At 40.6% G+C, this 13,885-nt stretch overlaps 1 protein-coding gene across 1 annotated transcript in view; it reads left to right on the top strand.

The window, feature by feature from the left end:
- The window catches only part of LOC117403811 (integrin alpha-2-like), a 52,821-nt gene extending 39,823 nt beyond the window's left edge, over nucleotides 1–12,998 (top strand). The window contains exons 21-30 of the mRNA XM_059000189.1: nucleotides 610–699; nucleotides 1,142–1,218; nucleotides 1,343–1,426; nucleotides 1,909–2,011; nucleotides 2,705–2,815; nucleotides 3,464–3,574; nucleotides 5,822–5,935; nucleotides 8,064–8,153; nucleotides 8,475–8,591; nucleotides 9,756–12,998. Coding sequence (XP_058856172.1) covers nucleotides 610–699; nucleotides 1,142–1,218; nucleotides 1,343–1,426; nucleotides 1,909–2,011; nucleotides 2,705–2,815; nucleotides 3,464–3,574; nucleotides 5,822–5,935; nucleotides 8,064–8,153; nucleotides 8,475–8,591; nucleotides 9,756–9,845 — 987 coding nt within the window. The 3' untranslated portion in view covers nucleotides 9,846–12,998. The remainder of the gene's footprint in view (nucleotides 1–609; nucleotides 700–1,141; nucleotides 1,219–1,342; nucleotides 1,427–1,908; nucleotides 2,012–2,704; nucleotides 2,816–3,463; nucleotides 3,575–5,821; nucleotides 5,936–8,063; nucleotides 8,154–8,474; nucleotides 8,592–9,755) is intronic.
- The last annotated feature ends 887 nt before the right edge of the window (nucleotides 12,999–13,885 follow it).

Consider the following 13,885-nt stretch of genomic DNA (forward strand, 5'->3'; position numbering starts at 1 on the left):
CCCGTCAGCAATCACACTGTATCAGGGAAGTAATTCAAAGGCATGCAAATGCTTGAATGATTTTTATGAAATGTTTAGTATTGTGTTAGGTGTTGTGATTGCTGCAGGGCTGTGTTAGGTGTTGTGATTGCTGCAGGGCTGTGTTAGGTGCTGTGATTGCTGAAGGGCTGTGTTAGGTGTTGTGATTGCTACAGGGCTGTGTTAGGTGTTGTGATTGCTGCAGGGCTGTGTTAGGTGTTGTGATTGCTACAGGGCTGTGTTAGGTGTTGTGATTGCTGCAGGGCTGTGTTAGGTGTTGTGATTGCTACAGGGCTGTGTTAGGTGTTGTGATTGCTGCAGGGCTGTATTAGGTGCTGTGATTGCTGAAGGGCTGTGTTAGGTGTTGTGATTGCTGCAGGGCTGTGTTAGGTGTTGTGATTGCTGCAGGGCTGTGTTAGGTGTTGTGATTGCTGCAGGGCTGTGTTAGGTGTTGTGATTGCTGCAGGACTGTGTTAGGTGTTGTGATTGCTGCAGGGCTGTGTTAGGTGCTGTGATTGCTGCAGCGCTGTGTTAGGTGTTGTGTCTGCTGTAATGGTACGAGCTGCCTGACCCTTTGGTATTGAATTCCAGGCTGATGGCACGGAGGTGAAATGCCAAGTGGAGTCAACTGAATCCATCTCTTGCCAGGTTGGATATCCAGCTCTCAAACCAGACCAAGAGGTGAGCTGCTTTATTAAGAGATAGCACTCAAGTAGCATTAATTGGCATGACTCTCCAGTTCTTGCATCACTAGCTGTGTTTACAATGACTTTTGGGACTCCGAATGGAACCTTCTTTTTGTAGAACTGCAATGTCATCATAAGCAAGTGTCTTAACCACATTGTAAAAGAGCCAGGCTCCTCAGCATTTGCTGTTTAAGAGCTTTTAACCTCTTATCTCAGCGACAGGGGACAGAATCCGTAACGGCAGTGTATCACAAAACCCTGCTCGTTACACTTGGTATGTCTAAGGAAGCCATTCTGGCTTGATTTAACGTAATTAGTCCAAGATTAGTGCTTATCAGGGTCTGTGAAACCAGTGATAAGTTCTGAAATGGATGAAGGATCATAGAGGACAAACTGTTGGGAGGTGTGCCCAATCAATTTGTGGTTATTTTTTCTAGGTCTCCTTTGACATCAACTTTGATTTTAATTTCAACCACTTGCAGAAAGAGGCTTATGTAAACTTCCAGGCTCTCAGGTAAGAAATTCAAACGTTTTGTTCAGTTATCTGTCCAATACTGCTGCATTGTTATGATGATTCTGAGGATGCTGCATTGTTATGATGATTCTGAGGATGCTATATTCTTGTTTTTGTTTAACAGTGACAGCACAGAAGAGACGCCCACAAACAATGTTGTCAACATCTCATTTCCTGTTCAGTATGACTCAGAAATTATTTTAACAAGGTATGTATTTTTGGGGTTTTTTTTCTGTGGAAAATAAAGAAGGCTGTGTCTGTGGTTGAATGGATATCACTGACAAGTTATAGTCCTTAATACACTTTTTTAACAGGTAATTTCCCTCTTTTACTGCAGTTTAACTGCAAAGTGAATCTGAATGATCACTGAAAATGTTTGCTTTTAGCCAATTGTTTTGTAAAAACAGAAAAGAAAAAAACAAAAAGGAAACATATATTTAGAATGACATCAAATTAATTTTGAAAATGTAATGTGCCTCGCCTTGTGTGTCCTTGAGTTCCCGATTCACCAGCTTTACCCTTGAATAATTCTGATACTGGTACAATGATAGTCATACCATTACAGAACATTCTTGTGTAAACTACCTGCAACACTCCAAAAAAATGACTGTGTTTGGGTCAACTGTTTCATGTTACAGCTCTTTGCAAATCAGCAGCACCATTTTAGAACTAAACGTCCTCTTTTTGCAGAGATACAAGCTTGAATTTCTATGAGATAAACCGGGATCTCTTTGTTAAAACCACAGTGAACAGCTATGAAGACATTGGTCCTGAATTCAACTTCACACTGAAGGTTAGTCTGTTATTGTGCATGTCTTTATTATTTGACATCCCAGCATTCAGGAACACTGACGTATTAAACATGATTTACTGTGGACCGTCAGCTAATATGTAAAAACGTGGCGTCTCACTTTTTATCTTTAGAAAACGAATCAGTGAAGAAAAGCCGTCATTATGTAGCTTGTGTAACAAAGTGTTTCCCTTTACTGAAGACTGAGTAAGCAGCTTCACAGTGCCTTCCAGCTGGAACAGAAAACATAAACATAACTAGCAATTGTTTTATTGTTATAAAACCTCATCCACATATTGCTTGGTTACTGTCCTGACACCAGAAGGAGGTGTATCGCAACCCAATTCCTCCCACGGCTTGTATTGCATGTCCTTGTCCTGTCCTGCTCAGCCCGACGGGCGGCTGTTTGTAGAAGTTCCTTTTTTTATTATTTATACACAATACATTTTTGTACATAACATATCAGTAAACCAAATAGTATGCAAATGTCTCTGGAATTATTATAAGAACTATGTGGAACACAAATGGAGCCTTGCACGCAAAGGGAACTACCCTTATAAAAGTCATACCATACCTCGCTATTCTTTACAATGTTTACATTTGCTTTACCATGCTTTCACTATGTATGCTTGATTCTCCTCTGATCGAAGTAACTCTGGTTAACCTATTTGTTTTAATTGGATGTTTCTGTTAAAGGTTACCACTGGGAGCTTCCCTGTCCACATGGCCTACCTCACAATTGCTCTGCCAGTGTCAACCAAAGCAAATAACCCACTGCTGTACCTCACCGGGGTCAATACAGAGATGGTAATATACCAGCCAGCTCTACCTTTAAGAGATAGCAAGTCCTGGCACTTACTTCATACATGGTTTCTCTTTCTCTATATATTATTTCCATCTCTTTTTCAATTCAACCATTTCTAAAATGAACAATAACTTGAACCCTTTCATGCATGGCGACCTCATGGAGGTGGATATAAAAACTCTCTTCTAGTCTTTATATGTGTGTGTGGGGGGACATGTGAAGACACAAATGCATGACTGAGGATGCATTTTTGTTACCATATAAAGCAATGGAAATATATGTATTATGTGTCCAAAACTGTTTTTTCCAGCTATTTTCAATGTTTCATGCATTACAGAGTTAAAAGGACCAATAAATACAAATGCTAAATCTGATGACCCCTATAAAATAAACACAGATGTGGTGATAGTTAGACATACTGTGTGACTGAAGAATCTTTAACCAATGATAATTCACACCCTGTAACATAGAGACCAGATATCCAATACGTACCATAGACTTTATGAGCAATCTAAATGCACCCCAGATATTCATTGTCTGCCAATGGAGAATGACTGGCCTTCACCTTTCTGTTGTGGGGGTTGCTGCGGTGAGGGAATGACTTGACTTTGGAAGTTCTTTGTGGCTGATGGGCCCTGTATATCCTGCAGGCCAGAGATGTGAGCTGTGAGACAAGCAGTCTGCTGAACCCACTGGAGATCGGAAAGAGGCCTTACTCGGCATCCTTCTCCAAGGAGAGGCTCACTGGGATCAAGGAGCTGGTATGTGTGCAGACTTACAACAAACTCATTGTGAGAAATCACTGCCCACAACACAACACAACACAACACAACAAACTCATTGTGAGAAATCACTGCCCACAACACAACACAACACAACAGCTACAACAAACTCATTGTGAGAAATCACTGCCCACAACACAACACCTACAACAAACTCATTGTGAGAAATCACTGCCCACAACACAACACAACACCTACAACTAACTCATTGTGAGAAATCACTGCCCACAACACAACACAACACAACAAACTCATTGTGAGAAATCACTGCCCACAACACAACACAACACCTACAACTAACTCATTGTGAGAAATCACTGCCCACAACACAACACAAAACAACAGCTACAACAAACTAATTGTGAGAAATCACTGCCCACAACACAACAAAACACAACAAACTAATTGTGAGAAATCACTGCCCACAATACAACACAACACAACAACTACAGGCAATAAAAATGTGCATTATAAATACCATATGGGAGATACTGAAATTGAAGAAGGAATCTATGAAAAAGACCTAGGAGTTTATGTTGACTCAGAAATGTCTCTAGACAATGTGGGGAAGCTATAAAAAAAGGCCAACAAAATGCTCGGATATATAGTGAAAAGTGTTGAATTTACATCAAGGGCAGTCATGTTAAAACTTTTACAATGCATTAGTAAGACCTCATCTAGAATATTGTGTCCAGTTCTGGTCACCTCGCTACAAAAAGGATATTGCTGCTCTAGAAAGACTGCAAAGAAGATTGAATCTATGCAGTCTCGAACAAAGAAGACTACGCGGCAATTTGATTCAAGCATTCAAAATTATAAAAAGTATTGACAATGTTGACCCAAGGGACTTTTTCGACCTGAAAAAAGAAACAAGGACCAGGGGTCACTAATGGAGATTAGATAAAGGGGCATTCAGAACAGAAAGTAGGAGGCACCTTTTTACACAGAGAATTGTGAGGGTCTGGAACCAATTCCCCAGTAATGTTGTTGAAGCTGACACCCTGGGATCCTTCAAGAAGCTGCTTGATGAGATTCTGGGATCAATAAGCTACAAACAACCAAACGAGCAGGATGGGCCGAATGGCTTCCTCTCATTTGTAAACTTTCTTATGTTCTTTCAATAAACTCATTGTGAGAAATCACTGACCACAATACAACATAACAGCTACAGTGTTTAAGATTGTGCTTGTATTTGTCATTCTGTCAAACTGAGCATCAAACAATACATATCATTAGAAAAACAAAGGTGTAGCCTGATGACTAGAAGTTGAAGTTAAGTGTCTGTGGAGCTGGAATGTTAAAACCTGGGGTGCAGTCCTGTCATGCAGCTGCATTAGCTTCAACCTTTAGTATAGAATGACTGCCTGTTTTATTAAAAATGGTTCAGGCAATCTGCCAAAACCTGAAATGTGTATTTATTCGCTCAGATTGCCTAGTGAAACAGCAATCTGGACAACTGGCTACTTTTTTGCAGTATTTGGCCGAAGACTGTAACAGGTAAACAGTGGCAGAGTAGTAGTATACCAGATAGTGTCACCATATTGGAGCCACTGCTGCATACGGCAAGGGTATTATTGAAGTGGAAGAAATGGAGGTGCATGTAAACTCTGCCACACTTATATACATTATGGGATCTGCATTGGGGTAATGTCAGCAATACTGTCTCTCTATATGCTGCTGGGACAGGCAGTGATATTCTATACACTGGGACAGGCAGTGATATTCTATACACTGGGACAGGCAGCGATATCCTATACACTGGGACAGGCAGCGATATCCTATACACTGGGACAGGCAGTGATATTCTATACACTGGGACAGGCAGTGATATCCTATACACTGGGACAGACAGTGATATTCTATACACTGAGACAGGCAGTGATATTCTATACACTGGGACAGGCAGTGATATTCTATACACTGGGACAGGCAGCGATATCCTATACACTGGGACAGGCAGTGATATTCTATACACTGGGACAGGCAGTGATATCCTATACACTGGGACAGACAGCGATATCCTATACACTGGGACAGGCAGTGATATTCTATACACTGGGACAGGCAGTGATATCCTATACACTGGGACGGGCAGTGATGTCCTATACACTGGGACAGACAGTGATATCCTATACACTGGGACAGGCAGTGATATTCTATACACTGGGACAGGCAGTGATATTCTATACAATGGGACAGGCAGTGATATTCTTCTTGTTTCATCAGGACTGTAACACTGCAACTTGTAAGCACATCAAATGCTGGTTCAAAGACTTGGAACCAAGAAGTAATTATCTGTTGAATATAACAACAAGAATCTGGAATGGAAGCTTCACCACTGTAAGTATAGAATGTGTATGGCTATTCTGTGGTGCTGTGTTTGGATTAATGCAGGTCAATGCTGATTATGATTTACTGTACAGACGCGCTCAAATTTGTTGGTACCCTTACAGCTCATTGAAATAATGCTTCATTCCTCCTGAAAAGTGATGAAATTAAAAGCTATTTTATCATGTATACTTGCATGCCTTTGGTATGTCATAGAATAAAGCAAAGAAGCTGTGAAAAGAGATGAATTATTGCTTATTCTACAAAGATATTCTAAAATGGCCTGGACACATTTGTTGGTACCCGTTAGAAAAGATAATAAACAATTAGATTATAGTGATATTTCAAACTAATTAGTTTCTTTAATTAGTATCACACGTGTCTCCAATCTTGTAATCAGTCATTCAGCCTATTTAAATGGAGAAAAGTAGTCACCGTGCTGTTTGGTATCATTGTGTGCACCACACTGAACATGGACCAGAGAAAGCAAAGGAGAGAGTTGTCTGAGGAGATCAGAAAGAAAATAATAGACAAGCATGGTAAAGGTAAAGGCTACAAGACCATCTCCAAGCAGCTTGATGTTCCTGTGACAACAGTTGCAAATATTATTAAGAAGTTTAAGGTCCATGGAACTGTAGCCAACCTCCCTGGGCGCGGCCGCAAGAGGAAAATCGACCCCAGAGTGAACAGTAGGATAGTGCGAATGGTAGAAAAAGAACCAAGGATAACTGCCAAAGAGATACAAGCTGAACTCCAAGGTGAAGGTACGTCAGTTTCTGATCGCACCATCCATCGCTTTTTGAGCGAAAGTGGGCTCCATGGAAGAAGACCTAGGAGGACTCCACTTTTGAAAGAAAAACATAAAAAAGCCAGACTGGAATTTGCTAAAAATGCATATTGACAAGCCACAATCCTTCTGGGAGAATGTCCTTTGGACAGATGAGTCAAAACTGGAGCTTTTTGGCAAGTCACATCAGCTCTATGTTCACAGACGAAAAAATGAAGCTTTCAAAGAAAAGAACACCATACCTACAGTGAAACATGGAGGAGGCTCGGTTATGTTTTGGGGCTGCTTTGCTGCGCCTGGCACAGGGTGCCTTGAATCTGTGCAGGGCACAATGAAATCTCAAGACTATCAAGGCATTCTGGAGCGAAACGTACTGCCCAGTGTCAGAAAGCTCTGTCTCAGTCGCAGGTCATGGGTCCTCCAACAGGATAATGACCCAAAACACACAGCTAAAAGCACTCAAGAATGGATAAGAACAAAACATTGGACTATTCTGAAGTGGCCTTCTATGAGTCCTGATCTGAATCCTATCGAACATCTATGGAAAGAGCTGAAACTTGCAGTCTGGAGAAGGCACCCATCAAACCTGAGACAGCTTGAGAAGTTTGCTCAGGAAGAGTGGGCCAAACTACCTGTTAACAGGTGCAGAAGTCTCATTGAGAGCTACAGAAAACGTTTGATTGCAGTGATTGCCTCTAAAAGTTGTGCAACAAAATATTAGGTTAGCGGTCCCATCATTTTTGTCCATGCCATTTTCATTTGTTTTCTTATTTACAATATTATGTTGAATAAAAAATCAAAAGCAAAGTCTGATTTCTATTAAATATGGAATAAACAATGGTGGATGCCAATTACTTTTGTCAGTTTCAAGTTATTTCAGACAAAATTGTGCATTCTTCGTTTTTTGTGGAGGGGTACCAACACATTTGAGCACGTCTGTATATGTATCTATTTCTAAAAAAAAAAAGTTTATGCAGCTGTTAGAGCAAAATAATGACATGAATGAACTGTTTCATTACATTGTGTGTGTGTGTGTGTAAACAGAAATAATGACATGAATGAACTGTTTCGTTACCCTGTGTGTGTATGTCAGTGTGTGTGTGTGTGGAAATAAACACTTGTAGGCAAAGTATTTTGTTAGAATGAATGAATCGTAGAATTCTAAACAAACTTCAAATTCCCGGTCAAACCAATACGGTGTTAGTGATATCAATGTATTGCATGACCAACCTGTAATAATAGTAGTACAATGTCTTCATGCAGATACATATGTAACTTACCCTTACAGTAACTACTCTGGAGTTAGAAATACATTGCTAGACTACCATTCCTTTTTCTTTTCCTTTTTCACAGTCGACATTTCAGTCTATAAAGCTCACAGCAAGCGCAGAGATGGATACGTCAGAGCCTGAACTACTTATTATCTTGGACAAAAAGCTACCAGTAAGTACCAGTTACTGTGGACTTGTCTGTGGCCGGGAGGGAGGAGGCGGTGTAAATGAGGGTATCCTTAACACATCACAGATACAGAAGCAGGTGCATCGACTTTGACTGGAATTCATTTTAAAAGTGAGTTCAGTTCAAACCTAGAGCTAACAGTGAATACAATATACAGGAAAGCCCTACTGTCAATGGGTTGTACACTTCTTTGTTAGCATTCACAAAGCAACATAAGGGCTGTAATGACATCTACTGGTTTTAAGAGGGACTGCATGCAAGCTGAAAAGTCTGCCTATGAATTAAAGATTATATTCCAATTTCCAGATAGAAATTACGATTAGCAAACCTGGTGAGAAAGGAGAGGTGCCGGTGGGGGTGATCGCAGGCAGTATAATCGGAGGGCTCATCTTACTGGCTGCGCTGGTTGCTCTCTTGTGGAAGGTAAGAAGCTGTCATTACTCTAGAACAGTGTCTCCCAACCCCGGTCCTGAGGAGCCCCTGTGTCTGAGGGTTTTCATTCCAGCTGAGCTCTCAGTTACTTAACTAGACCCTTCATTGAACTGATAATTTGCTTAATTTGACCTTTTGAATTATTTTCAGCTCTTAAACAGTTGAAGAGTTCAAGTTACTTATAAAATGTTATAGCTAACTTTAAATCTGCAACAGTTTATGAGCTGAAAACAAGTAAAAAAAGGTATAATTGAGCAAATTATCAGTTCAATTAAGGGTTTAATTAAGTAATTGAGAACTAATGTGGAATGCAAACCAGCAGACACAGGGGTCCACAGGAGCAGGCTTGGGAAACCCTGCTTTACCATGCATACCTATAGTATAGCACAGGAGTCTCCAGCCCTGGTCCAGGAGAGCTACAGGGTCTTCTGGTTTTCATTTCAACCAAGCTGTCAGGTACTTAATTGCACCAATTATTGTCTATATTAGCCCAGATTAACAGTTCAAAATCTTTAGCTCTGATGATGTAAAGACAAATAGAAGAGCTGCAGGATAAGGGTTCTCCAGGACCAGGGTTGGAGATCCCTGCTATAGCAGAATGTTCCTAGCAATAGCCTGTTGCCTGTTGTGGGCAGAGTTAGGAATATTTGCTTGAGGTCCAGTTATCTGCCTGCTGTTTTCTGAAAGGGCCATCAAGCCTCCACTGTAGGCATGTAGGCTATAGTTCATTGAACTGCAATTGTCCTCTTGTATCCTGTATTCTGAGTTAGTTAATGTTTCTCACAGACTTTTTGGCTAATACAATAATACAGGACTACACTACAGTACCCTGTGTTACTGTAACAGCACAGTAGATCTTTTCAGTTCTTCAGAGTAAAGGAGTAGCACTTTGCAGTCTAGTTGTTTCTCTCAATAGAAATGGCACTGCCTCTGACCGGTTTGTTTCTCTCAATAGAAATGGCACTGCCTCTGACCGGTTTGTTTCTCTCAATAGAAATGGCACTGCCTCTGACCGGTTTGTTTCTCTCAATAGAAATGGCATTGCCTCTGACTGGTTTGTTTCTCTCAATAGAAATGGCATTGCCTCTAACCAGTTTGTTTCTGTTTGTTTGCTGTTGGTTTTGGTTCACTTGCTGTTGCTGCTGTGCAATCTAGCTTGGCTTCTTCAAAAGGAAGTACGAGCAGCTGATGAAGAGCGCCGATGACGATGGAGAGGCTGATGCCCTGCAGGACGAGACTTCATGAGCGTGACACGCCCGGGCACTCTGAACAGTGGAACTGCAGCTTTCTTTATACACTTTCATGTTGGGGACCAAAGGGAATGTTATTAATGGCAAGCTCTGTAACGGCACCACTGCAGATTCATTGTACAGGAAAGGGTGTTGCAAAGGTTAAAACTGGCCACTGGGTTTGATTCCTTGCATGAAGAGGCCAGTTGCTTTTTTGGACATTAACTGGATTCTTTCAGGTAGCAGCAAGAGATATGCTGCAGTAATGCTGTGATAGTGAGTGGATCTCTGTGGAGCATTCCAGGAAAATCACATTTACATTTAAAAAGAACAGCTTTTATACCCAGCGTTGGACTTCCCTTCGTAAAATAACATTCTACTCACATTCGTTCAGACAGCAGCTGCAAAACATGTGCTGACATGCAATCATTTACAAATTGTTACAATTTCAGCAGTCTTACATTTTAGGGTCTCCTTAACGACCAGATCAGATTTAATACAATGGGCCACTAGGCCTTTGGGTTGCTAACTAGGTTCTGCTGAAATGCCCAGTTACAAAATCATCTGCACTGTTGCATGTTAACTTCATGTATTCCATGTGTCTGGTTTAACCCTTAAGATACACAAGGAACTGAGCCATTATTGAAACTGTTTCTTCTTAAAATACATTTGAGAGAGTGACTCAAGTATCATGAGGAGGAAACTGACAATTTGGATGAACAGATCCAACCCGTCAGCAAGTTTGAAACCCTGTTTCGTGCACCTCATAGCAAAAATAATAAAGTTAGCATGGTTTTTATTTTGGTGGGACACGTGTTCCTTGTACCTCAACAGATTCAGGAAAGCATGCTTTCACATTTTTTAATTCTCAGTGTTATCATTATCATTGAGGTGTTAATGTAGCTGCCAATCAGTACACCAAACCACTACCAATACACCACTGGAGACTAATTCTGTTTATAGGGGAGAAGCAGTAAAAACAAGAGGATCCAGGATGTTCCGCCTTGTGCTTATTTTATCACACGTGTCATCTTTTACAGTGTGCTGAATATCAAACAAACCCTGAATTTCTGTGTCCCAACTTGAGATAAATTGTATGTAACAGTACTGAATATTTTGAGAGTTTGAGTTCAACTTACTTGAAAAGTGTGCCCATGTACTCGAGAAGTCTTACAGAACATGAATTATAAAAAACATTTTAGGAGTATAAGACACCATTCGTTTTCACTTTTGAAAGAAGAATGCAGTTATCCATCAGCTAGTAAAACGAGACTCCCTGTTAAATGCAAAGAAAACCACACCAGATGTCCATGATACAGATTCAAGGATCACTCTAATAGGATCCTGTATCTACAAGGTTATTGTTAGGGTTAGGCTACATTCATTTACTTTCTGAGGAAAACTTCTCAAATATTGTTCCCTAAAAGCAGCTGACTGCATGTATTATGCTTTGGAACGTTACAGAGATCTGCTTTATATTTCTTGTTGAATATATTTTTGCTGGTGTATTACTAATGTACACAAATTGTTATCATGTATAAAACCTACATAAAAATGCCAGGCTTGTTCTCTGAGAGCATTAGTACCTCCAGTGTCATGTATCTGAAACAAAAATGTGTACATTTGTGTTCTGTTTCCATTCCACTGTAATGTAAGCACAGCTATGGCCAAAAGTTTTGCATCACCTATAATTTTAGGATTAAAACTATATATATATATATATATATATATATGTTAATGCTCCCTCGCTGTAAGGCTCTCGGTTGTAACGCGCCTCGGATATAACGCTCCTACAGGATGTCTCCCAATTCCCTATACTAGTGATTCATGCAATATTTCTACAGTAAATACAGTACTGATGTTCAAACTGTAAACAACTTCTCAGTCTAACTCGTTCCCTTTTGAAACAGTATGTGAACTGAAGAAAAGCTGCGCTGGCACTTTATAACACAGACATCTTATTCAGCATTTGTTTTATAACTAAATAAATATTAGGCCTATTACATGGTTATCTTTCTAATGTATTTACTGTTGTGCTGCAAGAGCAGCTGCAACTTTCTCCAGGAGACGAGACGCTTCAGCTTCGCTTCAGCCCCGCTCCGGCAGCCGAACCTGGGGCGAACCCATTCCCTCTTCCCCTCTCCTGACCCACTCTCCTTCTCACAGTTGGTTTGCTTGTCTGTTGCTTCGAACTGAACTCCCGACCGCTGTTTAGCCAGGCTATTTATAGTTTAAAAACAGCTCATTAAAATGATCCAATGAGTGGGAATGTTACCTTTTTTTTTTGTTGTAAAAAATATAGCGTTGATTACATGGTGTTTTATGCATGTTTAATTCACGGAAAGTTACATTTTTGCTTCACTATATGTGCATTATAGAGAGGGAGTTATGTGTCCCGCGGCGCCCCCCACCCTCTCCCCCATTTATAACACTCCAGTTATAACGCTCATATTGTGTGTCCCCTAAGACCTGTTATAGCGAGGGAGCACTGTATATATGAACATAATTTAGATCTTTTATCTAAAATCACGTAATCAAAGAAACTACAAAATGATGTCGCAAAAGTCTACCGGCAGCCATAATAGTAGTACTGTAGTATTTTGATAGATTAGATTTTGATTTTTCAATTTGTTAATTTTTCATCAAGTATATGGGAAAACCACAAAGCGGTATGCAATTCAATATGTTAACAGAACATTATTCAGCAGGTGTAATTCGAATCGAACTTATGAAGCAAAATGAGTTAATTCCATAGGGTGATGCAAAACGTTTGGCCTTAGTTGTAAACATTCACTTAAAATGTTTTTAAAAGAATGTACTTGAAAATCCCAATGCTGTATATAGTAGAATCCCAGTTTGTATATAAAGTAGTGTACAATTTCAAGAACACATTGTATTGTAAGGATCTCTTGGTATAGGCACGACCATTCAAACAGTGGATCTTTGGGTTAAATGTCAGAAGTGCCTTGTGAAAGTGCTTCTGAGGACTTTGCTGATTGCACTGACTGTGAGCACAGGGTACTTCTACCACTGCAGGCGTTTTGTACAGATTTATTGTGGATATTCGCAATGCCAGTCTCACGCCAGGCTGGTACTATGTGCTGATTACAACAAAAAGCTTATTTACAATTGCACACTTTAAAGAAATAAAACATGTGATGACCTCAAATGTGTTGCTGGTATTTTGTCAGAGATGTGTCTTCAGAAAACAACGACTGTAGTTGTTGGGACTCATTAGTGTAAACAGGACTGTTTTAAACATGCTGTTAAAAGCAGTGAGCAAACACAGTTGTTTTGTAGGCAAGTGGTTTATACAATAGACACACACTATGTCAAGGACTTGCTCTTCTAAGGATAGCCTGTGAGAAAATCCAACCGTGCTGTTCTCATTTCAAAAGGTGGGGCTTGTGAGGGTTTCAATTGTAACAATATCTTACAAGGATTGTATGAGGTTTACAAACACTTGAGAGGCAGACAAAACCCCAGAGTATAATTCTGTGCTGATTTCCATTTGCCTGCTAAACTGAATATATATCTGAAAAGTATGGCTTAGCTTGTTAAGCCAAATATACTTCGGGTGTGACGTAAAACCAGAAGTCCTATTCATTTATATAGCACTTTTCATACTGAAGTATCACAAAAGCACTGTACATAACAAAAAAACACAATACAGACATTAGCTGCCACAAATAAAAACATATTAAAATAACAGGGAGCCTGGGCTCCCGAGTGGCGCATCCAGGAAAAGGCGCTCCATGTGAAGTCCAGGATGCGCTCTATTAGTCTGGACGTCGCGAGTTCGAGTCCAGGCTATTCCTTGCCGACCGAGGACGGGATTCTCCAGGGGGCAGCGCTCATTTGGCCGAGCGTCACCCAGGGGGAGGGAGGGTTAGGTCGGCCCTGGTTTCCTCGACGCACCAGCGACCCCTGTAGTCTGGCCGAGCGCCTGCGGGCTTGCCTGTGGGCTTGCCTGTAAGCTGCCCGAGAGCTGCGTTGTCCTCCGACGCTGTAGCTCTTGGGTGGCTGTACGGTGAGTCCGCAGTGTGAAAAAAAGTG

Source organism: Acipenser ruthenus, chromosome 1 (assembly GCF_902713425.1).
Source record: "Acipenser ruthenus chromosome 1, fAciRut3.2 maternal haplotype, whole genome shotgun sequence".
In the NCBI taxonomy this organism is placed as follows: Eukaryota; Metazoa; Chordata; class Actinopteri; order Acipenseriformes; family Acipenseridae; genus Acipenser; species Acipenser ruthenus.